Consider the following 22,218-nt stretch of genomic DNA (forward strand, 5'->3'; position numbering starts at 1 on the left):
AGAGACAGGAGGATCGCGCAGGTTCGAAGCCAGCCGCGTTGGCTTAAGAGACCCTGTTTCCAAATAAAAATATATATAAAAAAAAAATAGGTTTGGGAGTGTAGCCCGGAGGTAGAAGGGCTTCCAAGAACCCCAGTACCACAAAAAAAAAGCATGACTGTAAGATCATTTAAAAAGCTGGAGAGAGACAGAGAGAGAGAGAGAGAGAGAGAGTCAGAAAGGAAAGCTGTGTCCCTGGGCTGCCTGCTCCTTCCCTGGGGGACCCTGGGGACAGCCAGCAGCCCAGCGTGGCAGAGGGGCCCTTGTCTCATGATCCTGGTTTTCTTTAGGTGTCGGGTGATTTATCAGAGACTGACATCAGCAACGAGGCTCCGCATTCCCAGACCAGCACAGACACCACGGAGGAAAGGCTGAGGAGCAGGCTGTACGAGCTAGCGATGAAGATGAGTGAAAAGGAGACGTCCTCCGGGGAGGACCAGGAGTCCGAGTCCAAGACAGAATCGGAGAACCAGAAGGAAAGCCTGTCTTCGGAAGAGAACAACCAAAGCATCCAGGAAGAGCTGAAGAAGGTAAGGGTGGTGAGCCTCTGCGGCTGGGATGCAGGAGAAAGGCTCTGTGTGTGTGCAAAGATGTGCTGGGCCCCCTGAGAACTCTCTCTAAAACGCCCATCCCCGTGCATTTGAAGAGCCCCGGAAAACCCTTCGCGGTCAGCAAAACAGCACCAGGTTTCCCCAAACATCTCCCAGGACTACCTTCTTGTATCCTTCATTAAAACAGCCCCTTGGAGCCGGGCGTGGTGGCGCACGCTTGTAATCCCCGCGCTTGGGAGGCTGAGACAGGAGGATCGCACAGGTTCGAAGCCAGCTTCAGCTACTTAGGCTCTCAGCAACTTAGTGAGACCCTGTTTCCAAATAAAATATAAAATAGGTCTGGGTGTACATCCCGGAGGTAGAAAGCCTCTCTCTGGGTTCCACCCCCAGTACCACCAAAACAAAAACAAAACAAAACAAAACAAACAAAAACCAGCCCCTTGTCTTTGGTCCATAATTTAGTTCCCCTGTTCTCTCAATGGTAGAAAACACTGCTATTTCTCACCTTGTCCCTAAGGAACTTTGTTTATGGATTGGGAGCCAGTCCCTCTTTTTTTTTTAATATACTTTTATTGTTACATTATAATAGTCTCACATCATCATTTAAATCGTGTTAATAGTGACATGCATGCACACACCATTTGGTGGGCTTTTCCCCGGCCCCCCTCCCTATCCCATCCCTCCCCATACAGGGCACTGAGATTATGAGCACATAATGGATGGTAGAAATTCCCTCATTGATCCGCACTCTCCCCTCCCCTCCCCTGGACCACCGCCCGGCTCCACTGAAGTTTATCCTTCATCACCTGGAGTGCTGCCAGTATCCCAACTACTCCCTAGCTCCACATATTAGAGAAAACATACACCTTTCCCTCTTTGAGTCAGCGATGAAACTTTGTTCCAAGGTATAGAGTTTTGTGTTAAAAGTGGCCATCTGTTAAAAGTGGCCAACATGTTCAATATAACACATTTTGTGTTAAAAGCTTCCCAATTCTGGTTGGTTGGTTGGTTGGTTGGTTGGTTTTAGCCTCAGAATCCTTTTTCAAACAAATTTCACATGGGATCTCAGGGTTTCAAACAGTGGGAAGAACCTCTGTTCTTAGGGTCCCCAGAACCTAAACACTTGCCCTCCAGTCCCGCACTCCGCATCCCCTTCCCCAGTTGTCCCCAGCAGGCCCCTGAAGAGTTCTAAGGGACATAGTTTGAAAAACCCAGATGGAGCCAAATCCTGGCAGAAATGGATCCCAGATTCTTCCACCACTCAGAGCTCCACCAGTTTTGCCCAGATTTCCTCTGCAGCTTCTCAAAGCACGTGTATGCCAGACTTGGCCACTTAGCAGGCAGTAGGGAACAGTAGCTAACATTTGTTGGGTGTCTCCTCCATGCCGGGTGCTTCATACATATGAACTGGCTCATTAAAGTACCCTTTGAAACAGACGCAGACAAGTTTTGCTGATGGGGAAACTGAGGCAGGGTCACTAAGGATCTCACCCAGGGCCCTCAGCTAGTACGTCTCCAAGCCCAGGCTGTATCACAGACCTGCTTGGCCTCAAGCCACACGCTCCTTCCTTTCTAACAAGGGATAAAGTTTGGTCTGCTAACACCCAGATTCTATTTATTTTATTTTTTTATTTTGCGCTTGTGATACATTCAGTATAAAAGATCCTATTTCGTCCGTGGAGAGATGATTCTGGTAGAGAAAACACCACCCAGATCTTGCCATCATCATAAGCATTGACTGTGTAAGCTGACAAATTGCTGGAGACCCACGTGGATGGGGAACGAGCTCCCTGTGTCCGCTCAGCAGCTGAGCTGATACGGTGGAGGAGCCGGGCACCCCAGGAATGACCACAGATGGCGGTCAGGCCGTGGGGGTGGTGGCTGTCACCAGCCATCCCATGCCAGCCTCCGTAGCCATCACCCCTCTACTGCAAAGCTTTCCCATACGTCTTTGGTTTGGAGCTCAACCTCCCTGCCTGGGATGTGGACTCCAATCTATGACTTTCTTTTCAACAAAGGGCTATGCTTCTCTCTGTTACTTGAATTGACGCCACACTGTAGTCACAATTGTATGCTGGAGCCGAGAACCAGATGGTAACTGAAGAATATTACATTCTTTCTTACAATGGCTCCGTGTCCCCTTAGCTTCACTGTCTGATGGTCCCGAGGTTCTCAACGCTGACTCTGCCAGGAGCTGGCCAGGCCGTGCTGAGGCAGAGTCCCCCACCCTTGTCTTCCTGTAGGGAACAACCTCCTGGAGGTGCACCGGCTGGCCTGCTCTATGTTCTCCTAGCCAGAATATGAGCAGGGGAAGAAGGAGACCCTGGGGGGGAAACCCTGGGGATGAGGACAAGCCCCCCACCCTGCCCTGAGCCCACACTGAGCAGAAAGTTAGGAGAGCTAACTTCATCTGGACTCCCAAATTTGTCCACTTCTCAGAGTTCAAGCCTGGCTCTCCTGTGTTCCAGGCATAAATGAGTATTATCCTTGGCATGTAAAAATCCATTGAGTAAGCCTGGCGTGGTGGCTCACGCTTGTAATCCCAGCATTTGGGAGGCTGGGCAGAAGGATCACAGACAGTTCACAGACAGCCTCAGCTACTTAATGAGGCCCTTTGCAACTCCGTAAGATCCTATTTCAAAATAAAGAATAAAAAATAGTGCTGGAGGTGTAGCTCAGAGGTAGAATGCCCCTGGGTTCCATCCTCTGTACCAAAAAAAAAAAAAAAAATCCATAGAGCAAACAAAACAAAGATAATTAATAGACCCCCAGCAGGTAGAACTACTCCTATTAAGGGGAATACAGGCTTACGTATACTATTACTTAGAAACAGAGTGTGCCTTATAGAGAGAGGTTTAAGAATGAGACAGTTTGAAGCAGCCGTGCCGTTTGCAAACTCAGTACGCTTTGGTGCGTGTCTTAACTGCCTGCCGTGACTTGGAACCCACCAGTTTCATTTCTTTCCGGCTTTCTACACCTCGCTGGTCTTCCCATCATCCCGGGCCCTTCTTGGACCCTCCAGCCCTTGCCCTGCACAGCCAAGCGGCCCTGCGGTCCCTGTGCTCGCCCTCGGCATGCCCACCGGCCCGTGCCTGGTTTGTTTTTTTCTAATGGATCCCTAAGACTCAGCCCAGGTTTTTAATTGTCAATTGGATAAACTCATCTTGGCCTCACTTGTAACGTGGAAATCATCATACCATCTTTTAGAGTCGCCAAGTTTGAATTATGCAGTGTTGGGCTTTAGCACAAAAGCAGGAGCCCAGCAAATATCAATTATCATATCCCCTTTGACGATCACAAGGAAAATAAATTTCACTGCCGCAAAATAGCATCCATCTGCGGGTACCGGTGGAAGAGCTAGCTTTGTGCTGGCTTCCAGCCAACATAGTAGCTCAAGCCGTGGGCCTGCAGTCGTGTTTGACCCACTTCTATGCCCTGCAGGATGCTAAGTGCAGGAGACATGACATCAGAACAAACCCCAGGTTCCCTTCTTCAGGACCTGAGGGGTGGGGCATCCCTCATGACCCAACCATACTAACCTGAACAACATGAGCACACATGTACACACACACACACACACACACACACACACACACACACACACACACACAGTGCAGGGCACAGATTTAGCTCCAGGCATCCACACTGCTAAATGGCTTAATACGGCCGTCTCTCTCTCTCTCTCTCTCTCTCTCTCTCTCTCTCTCTCTCTCTCTCTCTCTCTCTCTCTCTTCACCCCTATTTCCTGAGACTTCCTCCCAAATAAACCACCTGCACCAAGTCTTTGTCTCAAGGTTGCCTTCTAGGGGAGCCCAGGCCAGGCCAGTAACAAAACAAGAGAAAATGGGGAGTCTTCAAAGCACGAACACTCACTCCAGCATTGCAGGTAGGCAGTGCAGAAATCCAGATACCAAATGTTAACTGCCCTTATCTTACTGAGAGGAGCTTGCTCAAGGCCTTCCTGTGGCCACCACTGGCCCCGTTCTCTAGGAGCCAAGCCCAGAAATGTGCATATGTCTTAGTATAGACAGACCAGTGGCTGAGGACATGAAGGCAGTGTGGGGCCTTAGTAATGGTCCCTTCTGGGAGTTGTGGTCTCACAATCTTGTCTAGTGGCAGAACTGTTATAGAAACGTGCTTGTTCCTCAGAGTTGGTTTAACTGTCTCGCTGTGGCTGGGTGTTAGGGATCTCTGGTGATCTAGCTGTGGCTGGGTGTTAGGGATCTCTGGTGATCTAGATAAAGAATGGAACTGTAGAGCTTGGAATTAGCTCCAAACCCTCCTGAGATCTGGTTGCCCAAAGGGCCATGTTTTCTTCTTTGAGTAGCCACTAGGTTCCTCGGACCCCCGTGGGGAGCCTTCCAAACTAGGGTCCTCAGATTCCTGGTGGGGCAGATGGGCATGCCAGTGGTTCTGGAAGAAAGTCCTGGTTAAAGGGGCTCTTCGAACCATTCCTCAAAGGATGCAGGCGCTATATTCCTGAAAGAAGACCAAAAGCAGGACCAAGAAGTCCTGACCTAGCTTTGAAGACTTCGTTGAAAGGATCACATGTTCACAAACCCTCTGATCTTTTCTGGTCTGGAGTAGCTGCCCCCAAGGTCCCTTCTGGCTCCAAAATTCCATGGTTCTAGACACGTAATGGATTTAATATGTTTTTGTTTCCTAAAACAAGTATCACTTACAAAATGGCTTGTATGGCAGAAGGTGACCATTGGTCAAACTTTTGGAACGTGAGTGTTTATTGATGGCTCCAATTAGTAAATTCATGAGTTATAGTCAAATCTGTATATGCAGCATCCAGAAGCATTTTTATTTAAAGTGTCTTTGTGGCCGGGCGTGGTGGCGCACACTTGTAATCCCAGAGCTTGGGAGGCTGAGACAGGAGGATCGCACAGGCTCGAAGCCAGCCTCAGCTACTGAGTGAGGCTCTCAGCAACTTAGTGAGACCCTGTTTCCAAATAAAATATAAAATAGGTCTGGGAGTGTAGCCTAGAGGTAGAAAAGCCGCTGGGTTCCACCCCCAGTACCACCAAAATAAAGTGTCTTTGTTTATTAAGTGTTATCACAGGCAGCCAGGTCACTGTTTTTGATTTTCATAAGGGAGTCACAGACCAGCAGAAATCTCCCATATTCACAGTATCATATGGACTTACTCTCACTGAATATGAGATTTCACAAAGCTCACATATGTCTTCCTCCCCCAGGTCACTCCCAATTACTAAAGCCACATGGAAACAGTCCTAGTGAAGAGGGACGGAGGCACACCAGTGAAGGCTGTTTGTTGATTAAAGTACTAGTGACAAAGTTTTCACTGGCGTCATGGTATTAACATTAAGCCAAGTATTATCACCGGTGTGTGTCTCGTCCTCATAAAATAACTCCCCATTCATGTGAGGGCCTCAAGCTATCTTTTTTTTCCCTTCTTTATTTATTTTTGTGTGGGGGGGGTCTGAGGATGGAACCCAGGGGCATTCTCCCTCCAAGCTACACCCCCAGCCCCATTTTTTTTAATTCTTTATTTTGATACAGGGTCTCACTGAGTTGCAAAGGGCCTCACTAAGGAGTAGCTGAGGCTGTGTGTGAACCACAGTCCTCCTATCTCAGCCTCCCAAATGCTGTGATTACAAGTGTGCGCCACCACGTCCGGCTTAAAACTATTTTTTAAAAAATAATAAGTTCCGCTGATGCCTTAAATGGCCCTTGGAAACATCTGACACCTTCACAAAGATAATTCTGTAGAAGAGTGAAGGAGATTCATCTCAAACACTATGGTGAAATCCTAGATTTTTTTTTTTCTGGATGAGAACTCATTTTAAAATATCAAAAAGTATCACAAACAGCATAATATTTTAGTATTGCTCAAAAACACGTGATGAAGGAAAGAATTTTTAAATGTTTTCGCATAAATGTGTGTTTTGTCAGTCTAAATAGCAGGTGCATATGCTTAAAAATATGAATATGTATGTCGTTGGGTTTCATTTTAAATTGTAGGTGAATCATCTGTAATTTATAATTACTTAGAAAATATTGACTCTTTCTAAGGAAGCAAATGACCAAAGCAGACTCTAGAAGGGTAATAAAACCTGAACAGACACGGTAGAAATGGGCGGCGGGGTGGAAAAAGTACTCCTGAGGAGGAAGCCAGTCCCAGGTATCTTCCACAGTCAAGCCATGGAGCATTCTGGTACTGATTACTCCCGAGCTGTTCAGATGGTCCAGGAAAACCATGGAAAGCATCCCACTCATTTTATCTCATTAAAACACTGATCTGAGCCGGGCGTTGGGGCGCACGCTTGTCATCCCTGCGCTTGGGAGGCGGAGACAGGAGGATCGCGCAAGTTCGAAGCCAGCCACGCTGGCTTAAGAGACCCTGTTTCCAAATAAAATATAAAATAAGTCTGGGAGTGTGGCCCAGAGGTAGAAAGGTTCCATCCCCAGTACCACCAAAAAAAAATTTTTTTTTGATCTGAGTTATATATCACCAAAAAATAAACATATTCACTCACTAGTAAGTAAACCTGTACATGCAGTTTCAGAGTGCGGTTTCCAATAACCAAATAGGACTTCGTCCAGAAGTATGTGTCATAATATGAATTTTAGGAAATATATTAATATTTTTATCATATTTTCAAATTAAAGGGAGAAGCAACATTGTTTTCATTAAACTCTTAGCTTCATATCTGATGAATAATAAGAAATCCATAAATATTCATTATGCCTGATAAAGTTGAGCGGACATTTCTGATAAAATAGAAAGATAAGAACCCATCAGCAGTGCCTGGTTCTTTGGTGGGTAACAGACCTCTTTATTAATTTGATGAATGTTATGAGCCCTCTTCCCATGAAGTGTAAAGAATGAAAATTCTTTTGAGTAGAATCAGGAGTTCACAGATGGCCTGAAGCTCTTCCATGAGAAGACAGGGTGAGTGGAAGGTTGACATAAAGGGACATAGGGAATGTTTTTAGTGTGATACAAATATTTGTATCTTGATTCAGTGCTGGCTATATAACCACATTCATCTGTCAGAACGCATATATATATATATATATAACCTTTAAAGGATGGATTTTACTGTGTATAACACACACACTCACATACATTCACATATATGCATAGTGGCCTTGAATTACTTAACTACATACGTATAAGCGCCATGACCAAAGTTACCAAGTATGAAAACCTACCATGCATGTGGATGGGAAAACCTCAGGCTTTTATAGGTGCCAGTGTTCCCCGAGTGAACACTGACATTTCACGGTATTCCAGTCACCTTAATGTGATTCTTTTGAAACTGGAAGTTTTTCCAAAGTTTATCTGGAACGATGGGTACATAAAACATGAGCCAAGAAAATGCAGGAACATACTAATAACCAAGAACATTTCAGCTACAACAGTAGCAGTGGCAGTAATGCTGGCGTCAGCACAGGGATGGCTGAGACACGCTAGAAAATACAGAGACTGAGGTAGATAGAAGATGACGGTCCACGTAAGATCAGGGAGAAGCCAGGCGTGGTGGCGCGCGCTTGTCATCCCAGCATGTGGGAGGCTGAGACCGGAGGATCGCGATTTGCGGACAACCTTGGCTACTTGGCAAGGCCCTCAGCAACTCAGTGAGACCCTGTTTCAAAATAAAGAATGTAGGCCGGGCGTGGTGGCGCACGCTTGTAATCCCCGCGCTTGGGAGGCGGAGACAGGAGGATCGCGCAGGTTCGAAGCCAGCCGCGCGCGCTGGCTTAGGAGACCCTGTTTCCAAATAAAAATGTAAAAATAGGTCTGGGAGTGTAGCCCGGAGGTAGAAGGGCTTCCAGGAACCCCAGTACCACCAAAAAAAAAAAAAAAGAATGCAAAATAGGGCAGGGGGTGTAGCTCAGAGGTTGAATGCCCCTGGGTGCCATCCCCAGGACCGCAAAAAATAATAATAATCAGTGAGGAAAGATACTCAACAAATACTAGATTATCCAACAAGTTACGTAGCACAATCCTAAGTTAATGGGAATGGTTAATCACTGGAGAAAAACTAAGATTCATACATCACACCACAAATGAGGCTAAATAGGTTTACCTTTAAAGGATGAATTTTACACTTTTTTTCACAACGGGCAGGAGTTTAAAGTCATGCTGTTACCAGAGTACATGATAGATGGGAATTTTGTACCATTAGGACGAGAAAAGCCAGAAACTTTAAAAGACTGTTGGTCACGGTAATTTAAGAACTTAGATTCACCAAGAGTTCATAAAACTAAAAAGAAAACAGTAATGAATAATAACATGGTGGTACACATTTATAATCCCATTTCTTGGGAGGCTTGATAAGAGGATCACGGGCTCAAGGCCAGCCCCAGCAGCTTAGTTGAGACCCACGACAATTCAGCAAGATCCTGTTTCGAAATAAATAAAAATGGGCTGGAGGTGTAGCTTGGAGATAGACTGTCCTTGAGTTCCATCTTCAGTAGAGGAGGAGGAGGAAGAGCAGGAGGAGAAGATGTTGCCTAAATGTGGAATGGGCAAAGCATAATATCCTCATAACACCAATAGATAAGGAGCAAGGTACATAAGCAGGCCAGTCACACACAAGCACAAGGAAGAAAGCAAATGGCCAATGGATATATGAGAAATATTCGATTTCAAAGGTATTACAATTTGATTGAACATAATCAACACCTAACCCTGAACTTATGGCTGACACACAGGAGTTTTGTGTTTCATTCTGCCAAGGTTTATTGAGAGTCTCAAGGTTCTCCGCACTGTTAAAGCGCCGGGAAAATGTATTGTCTGCTCCATCCATAAGAAATGCAAACTAAAAGAATAAGAGATCCCTTTAACTCATGAGATGGACTCATGAGATGGTTACAAAGAACAACGGTCAGTAGTGGGAGTTCAGGGAAACCGGCAGCATGATCGACGCACATGAAATAGTGACAGCCCATCTTGGTACCCCCAAACAATCTACGTGCGAGCACCCCGTGACCCAGTAATTGGACTTGCAGTAACTTCTCCTAAGCAAAAAAAAAAAAAAAAGCCAGAAAAGCAACCAAGAGTGTACCACAGCGCAGCTCATCAAGCATTGGATTTATTGTAGGGAGACATTGGAAACAGCCTAGTGGTCCAACAACAAAACGTCCGTGGAAATGGCAGGATGAGGTCCAAGGAGGGAGAGGAGGGGGCCTAGGGAAGAGAGGGCTCAGAAAATAGGTAGATCTGACCAGGTGAAGATGGTTTATCATAGCCTATGGGATGTGTGTGTGCGTGCGTGCGTGTGTGTGTGTGTGTGCATGCGTGTGTGTGTGTGTTCCTCTTTCCCTCCCTCCCTCTCTTTCTCTGTCTGGACTAGAAGGCAAGCTTGTCTTCTGAAGGTGAGGGGATAACAGAATTGGAGTTTTCAGGTTGTAGGGAAGATTCGTCATGGCCACTGCGTAGCACGGGATAAAAAAAACAATGTTCTGAACTCGGAAGATTCCCAGGCCGTGAGCCGATGCTTCGATTCCCAGGCAGTGAGCGGATATCATGATGAGATCGGGTCATGAACATTTACCTGAAATATAAAGAGACCATAAAAGAATACAGCAACCTTGAACACAAGTTTTGTGCAAAATGAAAAATAAAACTCTTTTCTAGTCCAAGGCGAGGCCTATTCATAGCATGTCTATTTATAAAGCACATCAGCCAGCACGGGTGTAATTACACAAGACGGCTCAGCGCTTCGGATTTACTTTACAACTCCCCGTTTCAGAGGTTTCAAGTTTAGCCATTAATTTTTCTGTGAGCTAGATTTTCATATGAATTTCAAACCAGATTGGGGGGTAGAGGTGGGGGTGGAGGAATAAAACAGAAACTAATTCTATCCACAAGAAGAGCAAAATATTGTGAAGTTGAAACTTGGGGAGAAAGCTGCACGGTTTTTCCTTGGGTAGGAAAGACCGTGGCGATGAACTCTTCCAAAATTAGTTCGAAGTTCAATGCACTGCAAATCAAAATTAGAATCCGGTGGTTTATTTTTAAAAAATTTAAAAAGAGCCTAAAAATCAAAATCATCTGATAAAATATGCAGTCAAAACATCTGATAAAATAAACCGTCAAAAAATAGTTTAGAAGCTGGGCATGGTGGTGCACAATTATAATCTCAGTACTTGGGAGGCTGAGATAAGAGGATCGCAGGTTCATGACCAGTTTCAGCTACTGAGTGAGGCCCTCCAAAACTTAGTGAGACCCTGTTTCAAAATAAATAAACTAATAAATAGGGCTGGTCGGGGGTATCTCAGAGATAAATGCTTCTGGGTTCAATCCTCAATAAAAAATTTTTTAAAAGTTCAGAGCTAGGTATGGTGACACATGCTTGTGATCCCAGCATTTGGGAAGCTGAGACAGGAGGATTGTAGTTCGAGGACAGCCTCAGCTACTACTTTGTGAGGCCCTTGGCAACTCAGTGAGACCCTGTTTCCAAATAAAGAGTAAAAAATAGGGCTAGGGGTGTAGGTCAGAGGTAAAATGCCCCTTGGTTCCATCCCCAGTACCGCAAAAAAAAAAAAAAAATTCAGAAATATTTAGAAAAAAATAAAGAATAAGAAGGGCCTATCTATTAAGATACTACTTGTGTGTTTTAAAGACATAATGATTAAATTTGTGAGAGGTTAATACAAGATAAAATGAAATAGTCCAGAAGCACAACCTAAAATATATTAAAATTGGGGCCGGGTGTGGTGGCTCACGCTTGTAATCCCAGCGCTTGGGAGGCGGAGACAGGAGGATCCCGCAGGTTCGAAGCCAGCCGCGCGTGCTGGCTTAAGAGACCCTGTTTCCAAATAAAAATATAAAATAGGTCTGGGAGTGTAGCCCGGAGGTGCAAGGGTTTCCAGGAACCCCAGTACCACCACCAAAAATAAAAATAAAATAAAATATATTAAAATTGGAGGAGGGAATTGGGGATTGAACTCAGGGCCATTTTACTTCTAAACTATATCCATAGCCCTATTTTATTTTATTTTTTCAAACAAGATCTCCCCTTCCCACCTGAAAGGACCCTGAGGTCCGGGCCACCAGGCCCTGACCCTGGGCGTGTGGCAGGCACTGGCGGGGCACCCTTAGGCGACCCCCACCCCACACACCCGGAATGAAAAAAAATTTTCATCGCTACCAAGTGCCTGATCCCACATCCTCCCCAAACCACACATACTCTCTTCTCCTATTTAAAAAAAGGAGGGGAAAAGAGAAAAGAAAAATATTCAAGAGGGGTTAAGATGGCCCCGGCGGCAGCTAGAATATTGGAGATGCAGACAAAACATATCCATCTGAACTGGAACTCTTAGATAAATTCCCCACGAAGGAGGACTGAGGCTTCTCTACATTTTTAAGAATCCTGGACCTCACCTGTAAGGAGAGAGTCTAGCGGAGACCTAGGAGGAAGGCGGTGGTGGCAGCAGTGGCCGAGACGGCAGTGGAGACTTGTCTTTGGGAGAGGCAGACATCTGATGCAACCCACCCTGATCCTCTGAAGAAATTACCCCAAAGGTCGAATGCTACCGTTGCGCATGCTTAGGAACACTGGACATTATGCGGTATGGGAAAAGAGCTTGGGAAAGATTTGAAATGGTGGAGGCAGTCACATTGGCAGCGGCAAGTACTCAAGGGAGGCAGAGATCTGACATAATACACCTGGAACTTTTGAAGAAATTACCTCAGAGGTGGAATACTACTACCACGCACCTCAGGAACATGGGACAACCTGCTGGGTGAAGAGGGGGCTCGGATTGGAACCTGCCGTGAGGCAAGGCAGGTGATGGGGCCTCCGAGGCCGGGATCGCAGCCTGCCGAGGGGTTAGGTCGGTGCCGGGGCCAGTGAGGCCGGGATCGGAGCATGCCATGAGACAAGGCTGGTGCTGGGGCCTCTGAGATCAGGATCGGAGCAAGCTGATGCGTTAGGCCAGTGCCAGAGACAGCGAGGCCGGGATCGAAGCCTGCCACGAGGCAAGGCCGGTGCTGAGGCCTCCGAAGCCAGGATCAGAGCCTGCCGAGGGGTTAGGCCAATGCTGGGGCCATCGAGGCCAGGATCGGAGCCTGCTGTGAGGCAGCGCTGGTGCCGGGGCCATCGAGGCCGGGATCGGAGCCTGCCTTGAGGTATGGCCGGTGCTGGGGCCTCCAAGGCCGGGATTGGAGCCTGCTGAGGGGTGAGGTCAGTACCGGGGCCAACGAGGCTGGGTTCGGAGCCTGCCATGAGGCTAGGTCACTTCTAAGGTCTCGGAGGCAGGGATTAGCTCCAGCCGAGGGGTTAGGCTGGTGCCAGGGCCAACAAAGTTGGGGTTGGAGCCTGTCATGAGGCAAGACCGGTGCTGTGACCTCCGAGGCTGGAATCGTACTCTGCCGAGGGGTAGGGCCAGTGCCAGGGCCAGCGAGGCTGGGATCGGAAACTGCCGTGAGGCAAGGATGGAGCTGGGACTTGTGAGACCAGGTTAGGAGCCTGCTGAGCGGTTAGGCCGGTGCCAGGGTCAGCGAGGCCGGGATTAGAACCTGTCGTGAGGCTAGGCGGGTGCTGGGGCCTCTGAGGCCAGGAGCTGAGCCAGCCGAGAGGTTAGTTCTGTGCGGGGGCCAGCGAGGCCAGGATTGGGGCCTCCCATGAGGCAAAGCCGGTGCTGGAGCCAGCAAGGTCAGGATAAGAGTCCCCTGGGTGTCCAGGCCACTACTGGGGCTGTCAAGAGTGGGATTGGAACTTGCAATGCGGCATGCACATAGAAATAGCACAGAAAATAAAATCCAGATGCTTCCCCTAATTAGCAAGAACTAGGAGGAAAGGGGTAGCAGGAGGAGGTCGAGTAGTAGAAAGGGCCCTATTGAGAAGCAATTAAGGTGACCAAACAGAGGGGAGGGGATGGGGGAGGATGAATCTCTTTAAAACTCATGAGGTGCGTAAACAAATATATCAAAGATAATCACCAATTAAGCATGGGATCGAGGGAGGGGTAAAGAATGGGATGGGAATTGGATGAGGGCTTATTGGATGATATGTGCTTGTGTATCCTCTCACGTCTTGTATTCCAAAGTGATGTATGATTACAAAAAAGTAAATAAATATATATATAAATAAAATAGATACATTTGTTCTTAATAAGTCTTACTATTCACATATTGAGTTTTGGATGGACTTTGGGGAAAGAAACTCAACTAAATAATATTGAGTTTGTAAAGTTTCCAAAACATTGCAAAATTATTCAGAAAATGGTTAGTAATAAAATGTAGCTCATTAAAAATAATAAAGATTATGATGAATATTTATTTATTTATTTATTTATTTTTATTTTGGTGGTGCTGGGGTTCCTGGAAGCCCATCTACCTCCGGGCTATACTCCCAGACCTATTTTATAGGTTTTTATTTGGAAACAGGGTCTCTTAAGCCAGCGCAGCTGGCTTCAAACCTGCGCAATCCTCCTGTCTCTGCCTCCCAAGCGCGGGGATTACAAGCGTGCGCCACCACGCCCGGCCTATGATGAATATTAAAAAAAAAAAAAAAAAAAACAAGGTCTCCCTAGGTTGCTAAGAGTCTCACTAAATTGTTGAGACTGGCTTCAAACCTGCAATCCCCTTGTCTCAGCCTCCCAAGTATGGGATTGCAGGCATGCGCCACCACAGCAGGTTTAGAATGCATTAAATTTAACTCACAGTTTCTGTCATGCATGATTCCCACCTACCTTCCACCCAGAGTCAGAAAAAGATGTTTTTAAATAACTGGCATCGGGGAAATTCTTCACTTGTTCTTTGGAGAGGAATGTGTGGGGGGGGCAGCGTAGTAAAAAGAGAAAGTCCTTAATTTTCACTGCAGTGAAGGAATAAATGGATGCCCTCTGCTTTGCTTGCCCAACAAAAGACACAGGAGCCAATACAAAGCAGGGGCCCTGCTTCCCTCTGGAGGGCTGGGGGTACAGACTCCGTGGTTCGAATCCCCGCTCATCCACCCTGTTCAACCAAGAGCTGTCGAGCTGTTGTGGGCGCGGCAGCGCAATATGGCTGGGAGGAGAGCTTCTGCTCCCGCCAGGGAATTTGCCTTTTTTGGAAAAGAGACAGCTGACAAATGTGGAAAACACAAAAGGGAAGATGCCAGACAGTGATAAGTGCTTGGGAAGAGATTAAGTCCGGCAGTGATGGAGTCAGGAGGAGGATGTCCTGGCCAGTAAGAAGCCAGGACCCACAAGAACACGAGGAAAACAACCTCAGAGATCCCCAGGAAGGGCTCTGGGGAGGGCCATGGGAGAAACGGCCTTGACACATTTAAGGAGCTGGTGTGGCCGGAGCGTCGTGGCCAAGCAGAGAGCGAGGGAGGCGGAGAGCCACGCAGGAAGCTTGGGCACCGATTCTGCCCAGATAGGAGGCGTGTGGGAGAGTTTACACAGAGAAATTATGAGGATGGACTTACTCTGTCAGGTCCCAGGCCGCCTCCTCTCCAAATGAGTACGGGAGGTCATTTCTTGTCTAAGGAGACAGCTCTTGGGAGCGGAGCATGGGCCCCAGTGTTGCCTGGCTGCTCTCAGCAATGGAAAAATGTCTCCAGTCGAGATTAGCCACTACTGTCTAAGGAACAGCCAGTATTTTCTTTAAAAAAAAAAAAAAAGGAAGAGTCTCAAGGACCAACCTAGGTGTCCAACAGATGAATGGATTACAAAATTATGGAAAATACACCCAATGGAGTTCTACTCAGCGATAAAGAAGAAGATGGAAAGACCTGGAGAACATTATGTTGTGAGATCAGCCAAGCACAGAAAGAGAAGAGACATATGTTTTCTCTAATATGCTCGAGCTAGGGAGTATCAGGGATACCAGAGGGACTCCAGATAATGGAGGGGGAACCTCGGCAAAGCCAGGAAGGAAGGGGAGAGGAGGAAGAAGGCTGATGTCCAGTAACGGAAAAGCTATATGTGACTGTGTGGTGTGAATATAACATTGTTAACCTGACACAGTGTCGGGAGGGAAATGGGGAAGGGGTACTGTGTGAATATACTCCATTATCAACATGATCCACATTATGAATATGAGACTATAGTGCACCAATAAAAATTTTTAAAAGAGCAAAAATGATCAGTGGCCATGATCATCTCCTGGCCTTTAAGAAAGCAAGTCTTGCCTGGGCGTCACGTGCGGGGGTCTGAGCACAGGAACGGGACCAGCACCCCACCCCATCCTCTGTCATTTTGCCAGGCTTACGTGGCCTCACCCAGGTGAGCTGCACCAGAAGTACTCAGACCACGGGACTTAATTATGGAAGCAGATCACAGACAGTGTGCTTTAAAAAGTTTGCCCTTAAGAGCCAGGCGTGGTGGCGCACACTTGTCATCCCAGCATTCGGGAGGCTGAGACAGGAGGACCATAGTTCGCGGACAGCCTCAGCTACTTAGTGAGCCCCTCTGCGACTCAGTGAGACCCTGTTTCCTAATAAGGAATAAAAAATAGGACTGGGAGGTAGAATGCCCCTGGGTTCCATCCCTGGTACCGCAAAAAAAAAAAAAAAAAAAAAAGTTTGCCGTACAGTCACCATTGCCTGGACTTCTGGTTTTGGCCACAGTATCGGCGGAGTAGCGATGCTATTTCATTAAGTTCGTCTTCCAGTTTTTCTGTGCAGTTCTGCTCCGCCCTCTTCCATCAAGTCCCTCTTTGGAGACCCCAGTGTGTTGGCGGGGAGCATGTTCTGGCGGGTTTTAGAGGCGTTGCTGGAGAGCCTTCTGTTTCCTGAGGATTGAAACACATTCACGCTGAATTTTTCTCGCAGATTTCTGTCAACTATTTCGAAGGGCATATGGAGTTCCTTTTCTTACCTTTGAAAAGGAGAGAAATACATGAAATCCGGGCCTTTGTGCAAATTTCCCAGCTTGCTCTGCTGGTTTGACTGAAGCCGCTCACAATGGCAGGGCAGCGTCTGTGATGTGAGACGGATGAGCGGCATGGAGACGGGGTCCAGATTGCCTTACAGAGCATCTTCCTGACTGTGGTCGTCCTGGCTGCTCAGCCCTAGGTGGGCTCTGCAGGGTTCAGAGCAGAAGCCCACCACCGGGCGGCTCTCCAGCGCTCCTGTGAGGCTGGGTGTCGGCTCGCCAAACCCAAGAGCTTATTCTTGGCGATGCGTGTTTGCAGGGGCTGCAGGATGACCAGAGACTCCTGTCCTTAGAGCCTGTTTGCTCACTGATCCAACTGATTCTCTAACTCTGCTTTACCAACACTCTCTACAGCCCACGGGTGCAGGGAATGCACAAGGGGTGCAGCAGCGGGCAAGGGCTTTGGGCAGCACCGTCTCTGGGCTCAAAGCTCAGGTCCACATCTTCTTCCCTGACCCACAGTTTCTTCAGCTCACAAGATGGCCTGAAAATGCAAACCGTGTCCAGTTGTCCCCCATGGGTCCCCAATAACGTTCATCTATCAGAGGGCAGAAAGGAGGACTGGAGACCCCATTTCCTCCCAAATTTCTCTATTTTGTAAAGCCAGCTGTGAAGATTATATGCTTTCACCCCTCTCCCAGGAAACCTGGCATCAAAATACTACATTTAATATAAAAATTGGAGCTGGGCATGTCAGTACATACCAGTAATCCCAGTACTTGGGAGTCTAAAACGGGAGGGTCACCGGCGGGAGGCTGGTCTTAACAACTATCTCTCTCTCTCTCTCTCTCTCTCTCATCATGCCTGAGCACAGTCCCCAGCATGCATGCATGCATGCACACACACACACACACACACACACACACACACACACAAAGAGCAAAACGAACCTGGTGTCAATGTTTCTTCTCACCTCTGTGCCCTTGGCCTGGATCAAGGACAGCCCCCCACCCCCCGAGAACTGAGAAAATTCTCTCTTCTGCATGTATCTGTGCACACTGGTTCAAAACGTTTTGACCCACACCATATTATAGACACACACACAGACACCGGGGCAGAGGCGCGGCCCTCCTTATCACTGCCTGGCACTTTGCGTGAGCCCAGCGTAGACACAAACACACAGGTGTGCCCATGCTCCGGGCAGAGCCGGGCTAGAGCACCCCCCTCCTTAACTCCAGAGTGCCTCCTTCTGTGAAGCCAAACATCTAATGACTCGAACGTGCCCCGTGTTCTGGGAAGGAGCTTTCTCATGCTTGTACAGCTTGAAATGAGTTTGCATTTCTTGGTCCAGTGCGAAGCTTTGGAAAGAACAGTGGTAACATGGGATTTTTCAGGGGCATCTGTAAAGATTGCTAAGAAGCCCTGCCTTTCTAATAGTCGAACGCAAATAGTTTCTCTTTAGAACTCTCTGCAGGCTCAGAATCTCCCCCTGGCAACGCCTTGTTCTCTGCACAGCTTTGGGAATCGGTTGATGAAGAAGAGTAACTGGAATTAAGAATTTGCTTATAGCTGCACGTTTTATAGAAGGAGAGAGCCCACAGGGGGACAGGACGGAGAGATCGCTAAGGAGAGAGTATGTGGGTCGGGAGACAAAAAGCAAAGACTGCACAGAGAAAAAAGAAGTGATACAGCTGGTGTGTATGCCGTGGCCCGACTTAGTCTTCTGTCTTGGGTCCACTGAAATGCCCACTGGCCAGACCAAGCCTTGGAGCGCTAAATAGCCCTCTCAAAGGTCTGCCTGGTCCTGTTGGGGTTGTGAGTCAGGCTGGACGCGTGGGTCCTCATGAGCTTGACGTTTGTTCTCTACCTTGTCGGTGAGCAGGCACCGCCTGGGCTGAGAGGGGCCGGAGCGTCTGGCTCTGTTGTGACCTTCCCACCCGTTTCAGCCCATGGATCGTGTATCCTGTTAATGGGCCTGACGTTCCTCGTGGGGCTGTGACATACACCGAACCCCAGCAGTGCACGCTTGGCCTCTCGGAGCTGACTCTCGGCCCCTGGGAGACCAGGAGTGCGAGTACCTCCGAGCAGCGTTCCGTGGTGGGTCCGCAGCCCAGGGTGCGTGCTCTGCCTGTGCGTGTTGGCATCCGCCGGGCATGATTCATAAAAATCATGCATGTGCCTGGCATATCATAAAGTTGCCATTTAATTTTTATTGCTTTGATGGTTTGAATTGGGTTCTGTTGCAGAGAAAACCAGCCATTCTCCTTCCGCCGTCTGAGTTCCCCTCGGTCACCGGTATCTTTGAGGCCAGCCTTCTTGTGAGGACGTGGCCTCTACTCTGGGGTCGGGGGTGGGCTGCACCTACTGGAAATGGAGATAGCTGGAACTTAACTGCCGGTAGGACAGGAGCCGGGCACCCCCGAATCTCCCTGATCTTTGGCGTACTCACAGCCCAGAGAAGGAGCTCTGTTGTGCAAATGTTTTGTGTCCAAGCGAGAGTTAAGAATCCACAGCCCCTTCCACAACCTTCTTACAAACAGTACATTTAGCAGAGGGCAGGGTTTTGTTCAATTGAAAAGCTGGGGGATTCGGAGGTGGCTGGCAGGGAGCCCTGCGTTTCTTATGATTGGATGAGGCCGGCTGCTCCTGGATAGAACGAAGCAATGACCAGTAAACAATGCTGATGTCCAGCCCACCCTTTGATACTGAACAAAACCTAGTTGGACTCAGGATGCTGAACGCTCTGTTCAAATGTCTCCTAAGCTCTTCCCATTATTAACTGGGGCCCTTTGATAACCCTGCACTAGGTAGAAGTTGGTATAAATGTTCACACATCCCTGTCCTCTTCCATTAGGCTGTAGTTTGATTTTTTTCTGAACCCCTGAAACACCCATTTTTTTTTCAAAAGATATGAAAAGGTGCCTTGTCTACGGAATTTGGGACAACCTTTCTAAATATACGTTTTATTTACCAGGAGCAGGGTAACACCTCTACCTTCAGGCACACGATGTCGACTTTTCCAAAATGGACTTAAGCAAACAGTGGCGGCTAATTTGTACTAAGGTCATTTTGAATACAACTGGTCTCCAAAATCTGCCACATCAAGTCATAGGGCCCTGGATGGGGGGACACACCCTCTGCAGGTTTCCTCTAAGGTGCAGAGAGAGCCTGCTGTTTCCTTATTGTAGAGGGTCTTTACCATCTTTCCTGTATCTCATTCCCCTGATACCCCAGATGCCGGCTTTGGGGTGTGCAGCCAAGCCCCTTGAACCAGAAGGAGCACAGCTGTCTTGCCAAACATCCGTTGTGAAACAGACAGGCTGGAGAGGAGCCCTCTGGGCTCATGTGCCCTCGACCCAGGACAGGGTGACCGTGCGCCTCACTACGGAGCCCAGTGGACTTGGCCACTCAACACTTAGCCCTTCCCTTTTGATTCTCTGTTAAAGTGGGAAGGTTATCAGTAACCTCTGCTAGTAAGATAAAACCTACCGTAGAATCCACATGGGGGAACAGATTTTTACAAAAATAAAGCCATAGCAAACATTAATATTTTGGACAGGATATAGGAGTCAGGTACTTTAGAAAGCTATTTCCCACCAAAGGCATTCAAATTCCAGGTTTTCTTCCTGAAACATTTACAGTGAAACAAAGCATGGCTGTGGGCAGTATTTTCACTCCCAATTTACAAACCCTGTGATGTGATAAGCAGGCGTGTTTATAAATGGAGAAAACAAATACCAGGCCACATTGAGCCTAGCTATGGCTTGACGCTATGTCCAGGGCAACTCAAAGATGCTGATAACTCATGGTTGCAGTGTCTCTACTCCGCCAGTAACCTCGGCCCAAATCTGGATCAATAATAACTTCGAACCATGGATATAAATTGAGGAGACTGTTTTGTGTCGGTCAGAAATATCCCCAGCCACAAATAACAGGCAGCCTAGCCAACAGTGGCTTCAACAGATAGAGAGCTCCCCCCCCCCTATTAACATGATGCTCAGGAGGAGGTAGGGGCTCCCAGTGGTTAGGCTAACCCACTGCTGTCTGGGGTTATCTCTCCGTCTTTCTGCTACATCTCACTCTGCGTTGTTTGAACTCTCCCTCTCCGCCTGGTACTCATTCACACTCTTGTTGGCTCATAAGCTGCATATCTGTGATCTAAGCAGACACAAGTTGGGGTAGGGGGCCGGATGCATCTACTCCCCTAATTAGAAAAACAAAAGCTTTCCAGGCGTGGTGGCTCAGGCTTGTAATCCCCGCGCTTGGGAGGCAGAGACAGGAGGATCGATCGCACAGGTTCGAAGCCAGCCGCACACGCTGGCTTAGGAGACCCTGTTTCCAAATAAAAATGTAAAAATAGGTCTGGGAGTGTAGCCCGTAGGTAGAAGGGCTTCCAGGAACCCCAGTACCACAAAAAAAAGAAAAGAAAAGGAAAACAAAAGCTTTTCTAGAAACCTGCTGAGTAGGCTTCTCTTTCAGGTTCAGTGGTCAGAACTATGTCACATGACTACCTCTAGCTGCAAGGGAGGATGGAAATGGAGTGTTTCTCTGCTGACCTTGGTGGTAGAGGAAAGAAAGGGAGAGTGGTCTGGGAAACAGGCGTGTGAGTAAGCATGCAGTGTCCACAGGAGGCTGCGGAGAAACTGTGCCAACAGTACTTAGTATTCTCGGTAGTCTTCCCAGCATTCCTTTCGTCTCAGTACCCAAGACAAAGTGAGTTCCAGAAATGAGAAGTAACTTAGCCAAGGTCCCATAAAGAGGGAAGTTGGAGCCCGACCTGGAGTCCAGGTCTCCTGGCTCCTGGCCCAGAAGGCTCCCTCGTGGGACCGCGCTGTAGATGTGGTTTAGCAGGGTTGTGGCTGACGTTACATGGAAGAAGGAGATCTTCCAGCAGGTGAGGGAATGGACGTTAAGCTCTCGGCAATGGGCAGAGGACGGACAGCTTCTCCTTGAACTCTCCTTCCTCCCTCCCTCACCCAGAAGTCTGGAATAACCCACTGAGAGTCACAGAGGCCAGGCCAAGGAATATCAGGGTTCCTCTAAGTCCCCTTCCGCCCTGTAGCGTTTTTATCCTGCCATCTCCTCAGAACATAGGTGTTTGTGCGTGTGATGATGGAATCGGTCTCACGATGCGTGCCATGACAGCGCAGAATTTCTGTGTCGTTGTTAATGTGCTGTTCTTGTCTTCTGTCCCCTTCTGTTATCGGACCAAACAGAAGTATTCTGCTGTTTCTCTCTGCAACATCTCCACAGAAGTGCTGAAAGTCATCAATGCCACAGAGGAGTTGATAGCAGAGTCTACAGGGACCTGGGAGTTCCCAGCAGCCCCTTCTGATGGAGAGAAGGGGACATTTCCTCTTGGGACAGACCAAGTGAGACTGGACGAGCAGCTGACTTCCCTGGAAGAAAACGTAAGCAGGTGTGGGTGAGCCCAGTCTAGCATGAATGTCTGCAAATGCAGTTACTTATGTTAAAGGACTCTGTAATGTCCTTCCTTTTCCCAGGGAAGAAAATACTCTTGACACTCAAGGTAGAGTCTGGCCCGGAGAGGGAAGGGCGTGGCTAGTGACTGGGTAGGTTGGGAAAGCTCTCCGTGCTCCCTGGAGGACCTGAGAGTTGGGTTTATAGTAACAGGTACCTCTGCTAGTCATGGATGTACCTATCCTCCTCCTTGAAAAGACAAGGGGAAAAAAGGAAGAAGGAAATAGACTCTTCGCAATTATTGTTGAGTATTTCAGTAGCGTCTGGTGGGATGTTTCCAGGGCTGCAGATCAAGGGAGACACAGGGTGATTTGGACGGGAGCCACCGGGCCATGGTTACTGATTCTGGTTGGCCTGG

The 22,218-nt window shown here is 47.9% G+C and overlaps 1 protein-coding gene across 1 annotated transcript in view; it reads left to right on the forward strand.

Annotated features, from left to right (window-relative positions):
* MYRIP (myosin VIIA and Rab interacting protein) overlaps positions 1 to 22,218 on the forward strand; it is a gene marked incomplete at both ends in the record, with an annotated part of 147,609 nt that overhangs the window by 114,117 nt on the left and 11,274 nt on the right. Inside the window, 2 exons of the mRNA XM_080715871.1 lie at positions 330 to 569; positions 21,596 to 21,790. Coding sequence (XP_080571997.1) covers positions 330 to 569; positions 21,596 to 21,790 — 435 coding nt within the window. The remainder of the gene's footprint in view (positions 1 to 329; positions 570 to 21,595; positions 21,791 to 22,218) is intronic.

Source organism: Muscardinus avellanarius (genome assembly GCF_963383645.1).
Source record: "Muscardinus avellanarius genome assembly, chromosome: 18".
NCBI lineage: Eukaryota > Metazoa > Chordata > Mammalia > Rodentia > Gliridae > Muscardinus > Muscardinus avellanarius.